Raw genomic sequence first — 17,209 nt, 5'->3', positions numbered from 1 at the left:
GCTTCAATTAAATTTCATGATTAATTCCGTTAATGTACGTGGTTTCATAGCTACATTGTAATCCCAAATAGTGTTATTTTTGTCTTCCCAAGTATTTCTGTCCCAACTCCCTGCATCTTATGTTTTTGTCTGCAAACCATGTAGAATCTTCAGCATGTAATGTCTTCCTGCGTTAAGCAAGTTTATCATCAGAGCTTTTAGAATCACCGTGACCATAGGAAACTAGACCCATGACACCATGGTCTAATTCCATTCCAAATTCATACTGCTCTTTGTTAGCAAAAGCATGATGTCTTCTTAGTTTAATAACATTTCAATCAATTAATATTTTAGAATCATTCAATAAGATAAACATTGCACTTACACGTCTGTTAGAAGAAATTGCTTTATTGAATTCAGAATACAAACTAATCTCGTTATGTGAATAAATGTCCCTAGAGAAACCACAAATTACCAGTTGATAAAGTTGAGTAAGACATACTACAGTAAAAACAGTAAAAATTCTGTTTTTTTTTTAAATTTTTCAATATATGAGGTATTTGAACATATACAGCATCCCAATTTGTATCAATGAAAAGGCCAGAAGTCCATCTTTCATAGTCAGTTCGCTTATAGGGGAAAATAGACTTCAAATGTAAGTTTTCGTTGCAATATTCAAATTATCACATTTTTGTTCAAAAGTATGGTCCACAGGCTCCGCCAAATATCATCCGATTATCATCCAAAGGTGTAGGCTAGTTCTTTACATTGTACCCCAACCATGGATGACGTTAAACATTATATCTGAACTGCATTAGCTGTAATATTCTATTAAAGTATACATTTTCCTGTGGACTTACGACTTTTTCGAACTCAAATTTGTACGTTTTGTGGACTTACGACCTTTTCCGACAAGGGCAAAACATGTGGAAAAACGCGACATACTACCATTTTCTTTGCATCATACGACGTGTTTTGACTTGTACTATCATCCTGTAACAAAAACGCGATTTCCAAAAAAAGTGGACTTACGACCTTTTCCGACGGAGCAGACGCTATGTTTACTCACCATTGATAAAAGTCAAATGCCAATTTATATTATTTTCAATAAATATAATTCTTTATTTTCTATTCGATATTCTTGGGGATGCGGATTTTATTTGTTTACTTTTTTGTTATTATTTGTCTGGTCGGTGTCCAAGGGATGTTATTGTGTATGGAATATTATTTTAAAACAATTTTAATTCATTTGTATTATTTTTTTAAATTAAATTAGCTAAGTTTTTGTTTTGTATTTTTTCTTATTTTCGTAATTCCTCTTTAGATGTGTTTTTGTGAATTTGTGTCGTGGTTAAAAATTAATTTTTGTTTCATTTCATTTCGTTTTTCATATTATAACAATAATTTATTTTTTACTCTTTTTCTTGATTTCGATTTTATTTTCATTTTCTTTTAGAATATTTAGTATGGAAGTGGTATCTTAATATAATTATATAACAAAATATAAATAAAAACTTACAAAATGATTTTAGAACCAAATTTACATTTTAACAAGGGGTATTTTTTCACACATATTTATATAGACATAAACGGAGTTTTTAAGTCATAACGGAACTTATCTTAACGTTATTTGAAACAATGTGATGCCGGCTTGGATTACACTGTGTGTCATTTTTTGAGTCATGATTTATTAACCATATTCTGACACCGCAGCGTGATAGAAGACCAAAAATTAGAAGACATGTGTCTCGGCGATTTTTCCTATCACTTCAACTTTCGCGGTTATAGGCCCACAAAGGTCTGAGACATTGATGTCAAATGGATCATATTATCAGGCTCATATCTTCTAAATAGCTGAGAATTAGGGTTTACTCGTGGAAGCAAAGTTGTAGCTATCGTCTTAGAGAATAATAATTGTGAACACAAAAATATCCCTTATAATTTTTTTCTTTGAATTTAGGCTACAGATATCAAACCGATCAGAATTGAAGCAAACAATAACCTGCAAAAATGTACCTTAGGTCTCAATAAACAACTTTCTAGAACATACTAACTCTGTAGAAACGGTTCTTAATGGCCAAAATATCAATACAATTGCGATTTTTATCCTATTTTATCAGTTTCTCCTCCATAAATACTAAACCGTTGAAAATTCAAGAAAAGAATTAACCATATTAATTTAGCAAAAATGTCAGTAAACAACTTTCTGAAACATACGAACTGTCTATGAACACTCCATATTGGCGAAAATAGCGAAAAACTTTTGAAAATATTCGATTTTTATACTTTCTTCTCCGATTCTGGTCCACAGATAGCGAACCGCCCAAAAATTAAGTGTACAATATACTACAAAAGTGTACCTAATATCTTAATAAACGACTTCCTAGAACATATGAGTATTCTAGGATCGGTCCTTCAAGCTCAAAATTCGATCATTTTAAATCATTCTTTCCTGTTCAGGTCCGTAAATAACAAACGTTTCAAATTATTATTCGGCTCATGTGGCTCCCAATTTTTGTATGCGTTATTACATTCACCATCAAAACTTACAGCAGTCTCGAACAAACAGGTGACATTATAATACTATAAACGTGGACGAGTCCAACATTAGTCATGGTGTTATAACTGACCCTATAATCAAATTTTCTAAATGTAATCAATCTTTCACCCAAAGTCAGACATGATGTCGTTTACGCGTAAGATGTATGTTCCATGTACATTTTAAATTTTATGGAATATTAAATCAACTCATTTTATTTCATTCCCATTTTCGTTAGGAGTGTGTACAAAATGTGAGCATTTAAATTATACAAATACATACATATGCAAATTTAATACAATCTAATCATCACATTCTAATGCTTAAATATTTTTCATAATGTTAAGTCCCATTTAAATATTTACAGACTCACACGCCAAAATGCAACGAATGCAACGAACGCAATAATAAATATCATTTAACACCAGCTTTTCTGAGTTTGTATTCGCTGCAATTATTTCGTTTATAAATTAGATTATTGGAAAATTATAATTTATGGTGTATACTTGTGTGTATACTGCACAGTGACTAAAATTGATTTTCAACTAGCTTCGACATTAAAAAAGATGTGTTTAGAAAATATAATAAAACCAACATTTAAAATAACAATCTTATAAAATATTCATTATAAAAAATAATAACAATAACATTTTTTAACAATAAATTCAATTTACAGATATGTAATGGCTTTTATATTGAAATTGTTGTTGTTTCTTTCTTTTTTGCATTTTAAATTCCATTGATTTCTTTTAGAAATTCATTGTCGTTTTTGTTTGCAACTCAAATATATGTATGTATATTGAAAACGACTACGAAATTTTTGTGCGATTTTCTTGTTTGTTGTTTCAAATTGTTTAAATAAATATTCATTTACAAATCTAAAATATAAATATTTGTTTTTATTCTCTTAATTTTTTTTCTTTTTTGTTTAATTGTGTCTAGTGTTAGTATTTAAAATTCCATTGTTTGCAAAACAAAATGTTATTTGTGGCTATGTGTGGGTGTTTTGTTTTCATTATTATAACTAAATGTGTATTGGAGGATGTAATTGGGGTTTGCTGTAAAATTTGTAAATTCAAACTATTTGTCTCTCTCAAATGGTCACGGTATCTTTAATGAAGTAATGTATCGATTGACATAGAATGGAATTTTTTGCTTAGTTCTCAGAATCGAAGGGAATTAAAGTAATATATTAGAAAAACAAGTAAGAAAGTATAAGTCAGCTGTGCTGACGGAGATATAACCTAAGCCACTGACAAAAAAAACCGAACCAAAGACAATAATTATGCCGTATATAAAATATATTTGGATCACGAGTCTGCTTTTAAATATGTATGTACCGTAATGTGGGACTATACCAAATCCTTGACATATACCAAACATTTTTAATAACCAAACTTCTTCATAAATGACTCGAAATACTAAACTACGTTAAACTAAGTTTGAAAGAAATTTTTCAAAACGTTTTAGAGTTATCTTGCACAATAGCCATTGTAGTATGTGCCGTTATCTTAGGAAGTATTGACTTACTCCGGAAAAAAATGTACCGTTGTAAATGAGGCCGATCGAACAACCTACTGAAAAAATATATAAAACGATGCTAGCTAGAGTAGCTCTTAAGCTTCACTTTATCCGAATATTGTGTGGGAGGTACCCGAAGGAGTGGACCGATATAGTCTATATTCCAACCTAATAAATGACTGCATGAAATAATGCGATGTGCAAAGTCTACACCAATCAGAAACACCCTGCGAGAAATATCTTGCGGATATGTCATTTTGGTTAGTGCCGTCGGGGTTTCTTAGAGCTTTTAGGTCAATAACTCAGGAGGAGCTCTTAAACTTCACTTTATCTGAATTTTGTGTGGGAGGTACCCGAACGAGTGGACCGATATAGTCTATATTCGAACCCGATCTATATCTGGAAGTAATAATACTATGTGCAAAATTTGGACCGAACCGATTGCTACCTTCGAGAGTTGTCGTTCACACCATTTTACAGAAAACTTTTGAGTTTTGTGGTGGAGGTACCTGAAGGAGTGGACCGCCACTAAATAAAATGTAAGCGGGTGGTCATAGGGAAGGTATCAGACTCACTATAAATTTGAGAAGTATCTACCTTACTTAGTGTCAATATTATAGCAATACGAGGGCTGCACGAAAACTATCTGGTTGGTCATACGACCTTGTGTTGTGTTGTTTAGAGTGACAAGAAAAAATCACTTCGCAAAAAAATTTAATTTTCTTGTGAACATGTTCGTCCGACCATTTTTCACAACTTTCGACGATGATAAATCACTGTAAGAGTGCATCGATCAAATTAAATCTTTGTATGTTGATAAAGGGTCATCCTAAAGCACTATGAAAAACTGGTTTAATGAATTCAATCGTGGCCGACACTAGCCAAAAAACGAAGGTCTTGAAGGTCGCCCAAAATTGGACGTTGTGAACGAATAATTCAAGATCGCCATTTTATATACCGTGAGATAGAGGCATCCTTGGGCATTTCTTCCATCAACTAACATTTGAATGGAAAATGGATTTGTCTCGCATAAATCCAGCAAAACTGGTCTATCGATGAAAAAGGATTCTTGTGGATTGGTGCAAAGAAATTGTGAATAAAAACAATCGCGGTGATTCAAACGACATTTATAAGATCGACACAGATGACGAATCTTGGATCTGCGCTTAGGGGCCGAAACAAAACAGCAATCCACCGTTAGGGTCTTCGAAAGCGAGCCTAAGTCAAAAGCGAGCCTAATGTCACCTAAGAAATTCGAAAAACGAACAAGAGAAGACGAATCGTTCTGCATCATGACAATGCGAGCTCTCACATATCGATTCAAACCAGCGCCTGTTTGGCCGGACAAAACGTGGAATTGATGGGTCATGCGCCGTACAGCCCTGACTGGAGATCCAGTGACTTGATCTGATTCCAGCACATCAAGAGAAAAGACGTGATCAACGATTTTCGTCGCCAGAAGATGCTGTAAAAGCGTTTAAAAACTATGTTTCGGTGGTGTCTCAATCAAGTCACTGTAAATAACACAACACATGGTCTTATGTCAAACTGTCCTGAGTACGCTTAGACTAAAAACTGACAAACTTTCCAAAACAAAAAAAAAATAACAAATGACACATGGCGACACTGCGTGTTGCCTAGGCCAGATAATTTTCATCTTGTAGGGGCTATAAAATAACTGCAGGTTTCTGGTGACATGTCTTTGTTAAAATAATGGGGCAGTGGATCGATTTGTTATGGCTTTTTTGCTGGGGATGTTCAATTTTCTTTGAGAAGTGAATTTCTTTCTGCGCATTGTGTTTTTGTTGTTGTACCAGTATAATTTTTGTTTGTAACGCTGACCTTTTATTTCGATTTCTATGCACCATAAACAATTTTAATTTCCTTCCTGATTTTGACATTGCAGATTTCAGTACAAAACAATTAAAGATTTTACGAATTTTAGCTTAGAGCTTAATAGTTGTTGTTTGGTTTGCTGGGATCTATATATGTGAATCTGTGTGTTTGTGTTTTTTAATTACTATATAAATAGTTCTAAAATATCAATTTTGCTAATTATTCTTAATTTATTAACGCTTAATTGCACATTTCTTGTATGTGTTTGGTTTATGTGGCCTTTTTGGGAATTTAAAACCAGGACTGTGGGGTAAAAATACCATTTTCAATTATCAACCCTTTTGTTTACCAAAAAATCGGTAAAATTAAAAGACGAAATTATGAATAAAATGTTTAAATACAATTTGACAATACCCAGGGGACTATTGTCGGTAACCAAATAACGGGCAACTTCCAGATAATGATTCTGGTCCTAGATTCCACAATCCTATCCTTAAATTCTCGAAGCACATTTTTGACACTTCCAAATTCATTGAGGCCTCAAAGGTTTTAAGTTATGAAAAAACTTGTTTGTAATAAATTAAAACATAACATTTATTGATTAAATAAAAATATGAAAAACTAAATTTACAAAAGAAAACAAAGCAAAATAAATAAGCAGAAGAAGAAAGAGAGATCCATTTTGGGGGGATAATACCATCATCAATGGTCAGAATTTCAACCATATTCTCTAAGTAATTATCATTGTTATTCAGGCTCAACGTATTACCGCACTGTATTTAGAAGAAGAGTTGGTCCTTCGTTTTGTTGTTGTTGATGTTGCTACTGTTTTTTTCTTTATTTGTTGTTGTTTTTGGGCCAGTGCGATGTATTTTTGGTGTCGAGGTAGTGGCAGAATTGGATACCTTTTCCATATATTGGTGTTCATGGTGTTGGTAGGTTGGTGTTGGTGGGGGACAATCACAAAACAACTTTATATTTCCTCCAAAAAGAAAACCCATTGCAAGTTTGTTGTTCTGCTGATTTTGGTTTTGTTTTTTTAATACTACTGCTCCTGTTGCAACTAACTTAATTGATGATATAAAGGAATGCCATGCACCGCCATCTATCTTTGGAGCCATTGATTTTGTTGATAGGTCACCAGACAAAAGAGTGCTGCCATTAACAACAATATCTGTTGCCAAGAACTGTGAAGAGATGTTCCAGCATCGCCTTCACCATTGCGACAAATTCCCGGATGCCGTGTAAAATCGTCGCAGTAAATCTGAAATGAGCATAAAATAAAAGACACCAGAGGTTTTAATGATAGTTCGAGACAGAGTCGCCTTTCAATGTTTAGATTTATAGCCTAAATTTTGGGTTATGTTGTAGGGTAAATGTGTGTAAATTTGGAAGTTATTTGGTATTGCTTTTCATGTACATACATACACTGATGTAGAGGGCAGGAGGTATTAGGCTATCATTAAAGCGACTTATTGTTAAGTAGAGAATAGTACCCAGCAAAAAATTCCTTAACAATTCCAAATATTTTTATACATGTAAATGTAGAAGTGGTATTATACTATGTTCGTGCTATAAGTCCTATATAAAACAAGTAAGAAAGTATCAGTCAGCTGTGCTGACAGAGATATATCCTCAGCCACTTACAAAAAAGAAGCAAGCATAATAATTATGCCGTATATAAAATATATTGATCTTGAATTACGAGTTTGCTTCAAAATACGTGGAATCTGCAGGTACCGTAATGTGGGGCGGGACTATGCCAAAGCATTGAAATATACCAAAACGTGTCTATGGAAGCCCCCCTTTTTCAGAAAAAGTCTATGGAAGCACAATTCCATTCAGAAAGGAAGAAGTTTTGAAAAAGGGAAATATGGACTTACTCTAGAAAAATTGTACTGTTGTAATAGGCACGTGAAAACAAACAACAAAAATTTTCAAAGAGATCCGCTACGAGCCCTCACACTGCACTTTCCCCAAATTTGTGTGGGAGGTTCCCAAAGAACGGGACCGATATAGTCCATATTCCGTCATGGCTGGGAGAAATAATACTATCTACAAAGTTGGGACCAATCCCATTACAAAGTGATGTAAACAAAAATAACTACTTATATTACCCCTTACTAAGTTATGAGTATGGTGGCACAGAGCGTGTGTGTCCGACTACAAGTCAGAGGATTGCGTGTTTAACGCTCAAAAAACGTAGGAACCGATCGCCGCGACGTTTTTAAAATATAAGACAATTTGATTTGAACGAAATCAGTGCTAAACTAAGACTGTCGTTTTACTTTATTAACTTCAATAATATACCTTTACAGTGTTTTTGATTTTATGCTTACTTAGCTAGATTGTAATTAAAGTGAACAAAATATTATGAGTTGATTTTAATTCGTAGAATTGTTTATCGTCCGATTTTAATAATTTGGAATTTATTTATGCTGAATGAATATAATTTGAAAAAAGGTTTTATACCGGAAATGGTATTTGGGTTACTTATTTTGGTTATTTATTTCGTTTAAAAATTCATGAAATTTATCAGGTTTGTGGAAGGTGTTTGCATATGTAACTCTCACCGCCGCGGCGCGCCGGCCGAATACTTTTTGTTCAAAAAAACAAAGAACAGTTGGTGGTGCACATGCAAGCGCTTAAGCAACCCTTAGTGTTCTTGTGCGTGACCTAGTGTGTAGTGTGTTCGGCTACAAATCAGAAGTTCGCAAGATCAAATCCAGCAGGGGCGAAATAAAAACATAAAACAAGTAAAAAAGCGTTAAGTTCGGCCGGGCCGAACATTTCATACCCTCCACCATAAAATATTCTGAACTAAAATGGAATAATTAGTTTTCATTTCTGTCCCCAACTTTAAGGGGGTACATTAAAATGTCAGATAATGTACATACATAAAATGTTTCATTCGGTAGGCCCTTTTTATGGTCCCTATATCTAACTATGTATGTTGACAATTTTTGGTGGGCTTTTAAATTTCAAATTACAGAAAGTTCGTCAAAAAAATAAAGCTAAGGTACGGAAAATCGGGAGGTTTGTTTTGGGGCTATACCAAAACATGGACCTACGTTCGGTTAAACATTTTAAGTAAAATCCTCAAAGTACCGAAAATCGGGAAGTATCGTTATATTGGGGCTATGTTGAAAATTGTTGATGCAGATGTGTGGTGACCACTACAACCTTCAAAAGTCAAATTACAGTTAGTTCGGTTAAAAATTTAGCTAAAATTGCCAATTACTGAAAATTGGGAGGTACCGTTATATGGGAGCTATATTGAACATGGACCTATGTTGAAAATTTTTTATGGAGAGGTGTTGTGACCACTAAGAACTTCAAATGACAAATTACTGCTATGTCGGTTAATATTGTAGTTAACATCATCAAATTACTGAAAATCGGGAGGTACCGTTATATGGGAGCTTTATCAATACATCGACCTTTCTTGACAATTTTTGGTGGAAAGGTGTGGTGACCACTAAGAATTTCAAATGTCAAATGTTCAAATTACAGATAATTCGGTTAAAACTTGTAGGTAAAATTCTCAAAATACCGAAAATCCGTTATATGGGAATACCGAAATCCGTTATACCGAGGTACCGTTATATGGGGCTATACCAAAACATGGACCTACGTTCATAATTATTTCGAATATAAGTTATTGGTTACTAAGAACCCTAAATATCAAATTATAGCTAATTCGGTCTAGAAATGCGACTTAAATCGTCAAAATACCTGAAATCGGGCGGTAACGTTATATGGGGGCTATTACAAAACATTGACCTATGTCCACTAGTTTTGTTATATAAGTTTATTCACACTTGAGAACCCTAAATGTCAATTTATAGCTAAATCGGTCTGAAAATGTAGCTAAAAACGTCAAAATACCGTAAATCGGGGGTACCGTTATATGGGGGCTATACCAGAACGTGGACCTATGTCCACAGCTTTTGTTATATACGTTTATTGACACTTGATAACCCTAAATGTCACATTATAGATAAATCGGTCTGAAAATGTAGCTAAAAACGTCAAAATATCGTAAATCGGGGGGTACCTTTATATGGGGGCTATACCAAAACGCGGACCTATGTCCACAAGTTTAGTTGTATAAGTTTAGTGACGCTTAAGAGCCCTAAATGTTAAATTAGAGCTAAATCGGTATGAAAATGTAGGTAAAAACGTCAAAATACCGTAAATCGGGGGTACCGTTATATGGGGGGATATACCAGAACGTGGACCTATGTCCACAACTTTTGTTATATAAGTTTATTGGCACTTAATAACCCTAAATGTCAAATTATAGCTAAATCGGTCTGAAAATGTAGCTAAAAACGCCAAAATACCGTAAATCGGGGGGTACCGTTATAGGGGGGCTATACCAAAACGTGGACCTATGTCCACAAGTATTGTAATATAAGTTTATTGACACTTTAGAACCCTAAATGTCAAATTATAGCTAAATCGGTCTGAAAATGTAGCTAAAAACGTCAAAATACCGTAAATCGGGGGGTACCGTTATATGGGGGCTATACCAAAACGTGGACCGATATAGCCCATCATCGAACTTGACCTGCCTGCAAACAAAAGACGCATTTTCCCAAAATTTCAACGTCCTAGCTCCATTTTTGTGGATGCTAGAGTGATTACCACAGACGGACGGACGGACGTGCACAGATCGACTTAGAATTTTACCCTGATCAAGAATATATATACTTTATAGGGTCGCAAATGAGTATTTTAATGCGTTACAAACGGAAAAACAAACTTAATATACCCTCCATACTATGGTGGAGGGTATAATAAAAAAATATGAAGTGTGGTGAAATTGAAAACAAATGCCTCCTCAACTGTTCTACAAATATAATTTTTTTAGCTTATTTTTCAGCTTCCAGTGGCCATAGAATAACTAGTTATTCTAGGGGTCATATAATAACTAGTAATTCAGTGCGACATGCCCTTGTTAAAATAATGAGTTAGTAGGGGGATTTGTAAGTAGTTGCGGCTGCCAATAATCCCTTATAAAACCCATTATTTTGGGAGGATTATTTTTGCTGGGTACAGTGGTCTCGGATGCAATTTTCGCGATACAAAATTTAAAATAAATTTTTATCAATGATTGTACTCTTCGATATTTATGAAATTTTTTTGTTTTAAACTAAGATTAATTACAAAAATGTTAAGCCCTATTTGGTAGTGGGATTTTGAAAAACTGCTATTTTTACAGTGTCGGCCTAAGTTGGCTATAATTTTGTTATGAGGTTCTCAGTGGTCAAAAAATTAAAAAAAAAAATATTTAATAAATTAAATTACAGTGTTTTATTTATAAATGCACTAAAAACTAGATAATAATTTTTCATTATGGGATCTCTCTAATAAAATGCTTGCATTTGGATTAAAGTTGATTATTTAAATACGAAAAAAAATATTTTTTATTTGGACCAACATTAAAGAAATTATGGGTATTTCTTTCACATAGTTTTTACTGAATTCGACTTTTTCAAGGCTCGATATCTCTGGAACCATTAGTCAAAAAATCTGAAAATATACTGAAATGTTTTGCTGATGAGCAACATCAACTCCCAAAAAAATAAAGGAAATTATAAACACTTTTTGAAAAAGTGTCCAATTTCACTCAGAAATTTCCATGTGTATTTTTGTAACATTCTAAAAAGTTGTTTACTGGGTTTTATCTCCTTACTAATGTGTAATACTGCCCCGTTCCTCCCATCTATGTATGTATGTCTTTTTTGTCTTTACCCAATACCATCCTTATGTTTTTACGATTTGTCTTGTTAGTGAACGACACCAAAAAATTAGAACAGTAGTAACTCACCCTGGTTAAGCTGTTGGCGTATTTATCGACTAATTCTCGTGTAAATTTTGCAGCATCAGGGCCACATATCTTTTTAGCAGCATTTTCGGAACAGTCGACAAGTTCATTGATGGAGCTATAAATTTAAAAACCGAAAAAAAAGAAAAACGTTAGTTGGTTGCTTAGTTCGAAATGACTTTTCATGTGTGGTTTGTATACATGTGTATTAGTGTGTCTGGCATATATCAACTATCACATTTGCCAATGACGTTAACAGGTAATTTGGTTTCATTTCCCCAAGGGATATTGCATGAGAAATTGTCATCCGGTATACAGTGGACGTAGGGGATGAAAGATACTAAGGAATGGCCCTGACCAGCTTTAACATGTCAAAGCCCAGGATTTATCTGGTCCATCTTTCATCTCAAGTGGACACTGACCTCCACGTGGTGTCACCTGGGGAACTGCTTTTAACACCCGTTAAATGTGGTGAGCTAACATGTGCCGCGCGTTCACCCATAAGAACGTTAAAAACATCGGTTTGGGCGTCGGGTTAGTAACCCTCTCCTAGAAAAAAACAGAATACTATGAAAAAACGAAAGAAAAGAAAAACAAACCCCTCTAATGTTGACGAACGTCGCAAAGGTGCAGTTTACGCATTGGCAGATGTACTTGAAAAGTACAAGGCCGACATTACTGCCATACAGGAAATACGATGGATTGTGAAAGGCGTCACAACAACACCTAAAGGTGACGCACTGTTTTATAGCTGCCATGACACAAAGCATGAGTTTGGTTGCGGATTTGTAGTTGGTCGGAGGTTAAAACATCTTGTCTCCAGCTTCACCCCAGTAAATGAAATACTCACTGCAATTCGATTACAAGCAAAATTCTTCAACATCAGCTTTATTTGCGACCATGCTCCCACTGAAGACAAGGACGAACAGACCAAAGATATATTTTACGAGCGCTTAAAATAAATTTATGACCGCCATTAAAATTATTCTAGGCGAATTTATTGCCAAAATTGGAAAGGGGAATATCTTTGGCCCAACAGTCGGGAAATTCAGTCTCCACAGTGAAACATCGAACAATGGAATGAGGCTGATAGACTTCGCAACGGCAAAAAACATGGTAGTTAGCAGTACCAGATTTAAGCATCTCGATATTCATAAGGGCACCTGGCTGTCTCCAGATCAAAGAACAAGAAATCGAATTGATCACGTTGTGATAGATGGAAGACATTCATTGAGGGTGGTGGATGTTCGATCGTTCAAAGGAGCCAACATAGACTCGGACCACCATCTTGTTGCAGCAAAGGTGGGTACCAGATTAAACGTTGCAAATAATGTACGAACAGATAAAACTCGGAAATTGGACATCGGTAAGCTGCAATCACAGCAGATAGCCACAGCATATTCCCCTCAACTGGCCCAATTGCTTAATGAAAGCACTCCTCGTCCCGATAACATATCAACACAATGGCAAATTATTGCCTACTCCACGCAAACAGCGGAAAATCCAAACGTGGGTTCCAGAGACCTCCAAGGAATCCATGGTATGACCAGGAGTGTCGTGCTGTTACGCGTAGCGCACGAGAGAGGTATCGGGAGAAAAGGAGACAGAAGAAACATATTTTCCGTAGGGAAGAAAGAGAGAGGGAAAAGCGGGAGTGGAAGAGAGATGTACAGGAACCAAAATTAATTCCGTAAATTCTACCAAAGAGTGAAACATCAAACTTATGGCTTTGGTACAGGCACATCCTCCTGTAGGGACCAGCAAGGTAATTTGAAAACTGATACAGATAGTGTGCTAAGGTTATGCAAAGAGCACTCTTCCAAACTGATGGTATCCAATAGAACCGAAGACGACGAAGATACCACAGATCCAATCCCAGAAGATGGTATGTACACCACCCGGCCAAGATGAGATAAAGACAACACCGACTGAAGAATTATAAGGCTGCAGCAGCCGATGGCCTACCAGTCGAGCAGTTCAAAACCGAAGGCGACACGCTGATAAGATCTGTGCATCAGCTAGTTAGCACCATCTGGCAGGAAGAACGCGTACCCGACGATTGGAACCTGAGCATCCTGTTTCCCGTCCACAAGAAAGGAGATCAGACTGTATGCTCTAAATATAGGGGCATAAGTCTTCTTTCTATTGCCTACAAGATAGTGGCAGGGATATTGTGCGAACGATTAACGAAATAATTGGACCACACCAATGCGGCTTTAGACCTGGAAAGTCCACCATTGACCATATATTTACCCTGCGGCAAATCCCAGAGAAGACCCAAGAGATGCAGATCGACACCTATCACCTTTTTGTTGATTATAAAATAGCCTTCGACAGTCCCCTACGTTCAAAGGTATTCCAAGCCATGTCTGAATTTGGTATTCCCGCAAAGCTCATACGGCTTTGTAGAATGACTTTAACTATGATGCTGTGGACGCGCAATGCGTCCATAGAGCTCGGACCAACTGTTAAAGTTGGCTCCTATAATTTTGAGCTAGTAAAAGACTTCGTCTACTTCGTCACCGCTGAAAACACAACAAACAGCATCAGTTGTGAAATAAATGAGAATTATATTGGCTAACAGATGCTACTTTGGCTTAAGCAAGCAGTTTAAAAACAATGCCACATCTCGTCAAACAAAAGTAACACTTTACTGATACTACCCGTGCTGATGTATGGTTCCGAAGCATGGGTACTTGCACAAGCGTACAAGGCAGTGCTTGGTGTGTTTGAGAGAAAAGTTCTTCGAAAGATCTACGGACCAATCTGCCTTGATGGTGAATATCGACGTATTATGAACCACGAGCTGTATCCGCTATACAACGACATCAGTATAGATAAACGTATCGAGATACAACGATTGCGTTGGCTAGGCCATATCATAAGAATGAGCGATAATGAACCCGCTAAAAAGGCGTATAAATACGGGCCACATGGCGGTACATGCAGAACTGGCAGGTCAAGGAATCGATGGAGCAAACAAGTGGCAGAAGAGATGAAATGGCGAGGTATTCCATAGAGCTAAGCAGCAAATAGAGAGAATTGGAGATCGTTTCTTAGTTCGGCTTATAGAACAAATGTTCTGTAATGGGCCAGCTAAGTAAGTAAGTAAGTATACAGTGGGTGACTTTCAAAGTAACAGAAAAAGGCATTGAACAACAAAGAAGGCTTAGGTACAACTTTAATTTTCAAGGCCTGAAAAGTGTATCAAAATGGAGAATTGAAGTTAAATACGTTTTTCTATCGACGGAGATTCATTCCCAAACTCGTCTGAAGAATTATGCAAATACCGACCTTTCGGGCAAATATAGCTGAGTAGTGCTACAATATGGGTGTAAGCGTTGCAGATAGTGGAATGCAGGCAAACAAGATATGCCTGCGAATTAAATTAAAAGCGACTTTTGAATTGTGTCTTGGACCCGAACTCACTGCCGCCGGAAAGAAGAATATTAAACATTACCCACTGTATGCTACACAGCTATTTCTAGGAAGTGCTTCTCCATTAGTATCTTCATCTATATACCATTCAACCCCAGCAAAATATATATGTATGTGTCTAGTAGATATACAGTTTGTCGAGTAATTGTTTTCACCCTAAGAAAACGAATACTTTTCATGTATTAATTAGTGAAAAATGACAAATAGTTCCGGCTTGAGACCTATAGGACATTGTTTGCATGCAATATGATCTGGTACCCATTGGTCCATATGGTAACCCTCTTAGTAGGCATACATCATGCCTAATGTTGTTGATACTTGTTAGCAGTTAATCCTTTTTAAGAATTAAACATGACACCTTGCATTACATGTTAACTATTAGTTTTGGTAATTATTGTTGAACTAAATGGCTTAATTTTTAATTATACGTTCAATCTGATCTTAAACAAGTCGACCAACCAATTTTTGCAAAAAACCCGACATATTTATTACAACTATTTGTCATTTTCACTAATTAATGCATGAGAAGTGTTCTTTTTCTTAGTTTAAAAACAATTACTTGACAAACTGTATGTATTGGTTACATTCTATACTTACCAACATATCGTTTTAATGTTCTCACTGAGGGTAATATTTTCATGGTTTTCCTGATTGTTGTTAGGCTTCAGGAACAGCATTGTTTCCTTATAACGATTGGCACATACTTCGAATTCTCTCTTGGCCTTTTGTGAGCATGGTGCATGCTTCAGGTATTCTGCAGGCAGACGATGTTTGCAAAGGAGCACGAAAAAGCAAAAGAAGAAATACAAAACATTAGCAGCATAATGAAACAAATTCAAAAAATTTAAACAATACAAAAGTGGGATACAATGACAATGAGTGGTCCATACACACAAGCACTCACTAATACAGTTGCATACTGCCTGTTCATAGGTGATTCAGCAATAGCAATGAATCGTTCATTTGTCGTTTGAAATTAAAAAAGTCTGAATCAGAATAGATAAATGTGGTGCAGTATTTAGGTACAATATATGGTGAAAAGCTTGTATTGAAAACTGAGTTTTACCTATTCTCATAGAAAATGTAAAAAATGTGTGAGAAATAAAAATGCGACAAAGAATTTCACAGAATATGTAGTCTGTAGGCGTTACAGTGAAAGAAAATTTGATGAAAAATAAATTTAACTGTGTGGATTGAGGGAACTTATATATGGGGGTTATATCAAATTGTGAACCTATGTTGACAATTTTTGGTGGAGAAAGTTTGCGGTCAACAAATGTAGCTAAACTCCTGACAATGGGAAATTTTTGGTGGAAAAGTTTAGTGACCACTTTAAACGTCAAATATCAAATGACAGGTAGATCGGACAAAACGTAATTAAAATTCTCAAACTACCTAAAATCGGATGGTACCGGTATATGGGGGATATATCGAAATATGGACCTATATTGACAAATTTCAGCGGAGAGGTGTTGTGACCGCTAAGAACCTCAAATCGTAAATTACGGCAAGTTTGGTTACAATTTTTAGCTAATATCCTCAAAATCACTAAAATCAGGAGGTACCGTTATACCAAAACATGGACCTATACTGACAGTTTTTAGTGGAAAAATGTGTGAGCACTGGGAACTTTTAATGTTAAATTACAGGTAGTTCAGTGAAAAATGTAGCTAACATCCTTAAATTAGAGAAAATCGGGAGGTGCCGTTATATGGGAGCTATACCGAAACATGAACCTATGTTGAAAAATGTTTGGTAGAGTAGTTTTTGAAATGATGATTTTTCTAGTGAAAACCTGAACTCTTTAAGCATCTAGTATTCTCATGTTAATGAGAATGATGCTCACGTTTCGGCTTTCCCAAAACGTCAAATTACAGGTAGTTCGGTGAACCAATTTCGCGTAAACCCTCAAAACACCGACGATAGAATTCTCAACATTTTGTTTTTACTGAAAAATGTTACAGTGTATTTATTGCTCGACGATGTACACCTCGACGTCTATGGCTTTACTTATTGCACAAAATAGCTTCTTTCTATTGTTCTTATATGTATATGTAGTCGCA

General features: G+C 35.5%; 1 protein-coding gene across 2 annotated transcripts in view; it reads right to left on the bottom strand.

Annotated features, from left to right (window-relative positions):
- Nucleotides 1–6,444: 6,444 nt before the first annotated feature.
- The window catches only part of LOC141386549 (uncharacterized), a 145,494-nt gene continuing 134,729 nt past the window's right edge, over nucleotides 6,445–17,209 (bottom strand). For both annotated transcript variants that reach the window (XM_073955237.1, XM_073955238.1), the window contains 3 exons: nucleotides 15,744–15,900; nucleotides 11,712–11,826; nucleotides 6,445–7,139 (listed from right to left, as the gene is read on the bottom strand). In XM_073955237.1, coding sequence (XP_073811338.1) covers nucleotides 6,981–7,139; nucleotides 11,712–11,826; nucleotides 15,744–15,900 — 431 coding nt within the window. In that variant the 3' untranslated portion in view covers nucleotides 6,445–6,980. The remainder of the gene's footprint in view (nucleotides 7,140–11,711; nucleotides 11,827–15,743; nucleotides 15,901–17,209) is intronic.

This window comes from Musca autumnalis, unplaced genomic scaffold (genome assembly GCF_047663935.1).
Source record: "Musca autumnalis isolate F117 unplaced genomic scaffold, ASM4766393v1 scaffold_5, whole genome shotgun sequence".
NCBI lineage: Eukaryota > Metazoa > Arthropoda > Insecta > Diptera > Muscidae > Musca > Musca autumnalis.
Note: the sequence above shows the minus strand (reverse complement) of the source record. Positions and strands in the feature narration are given on the sequence as shown.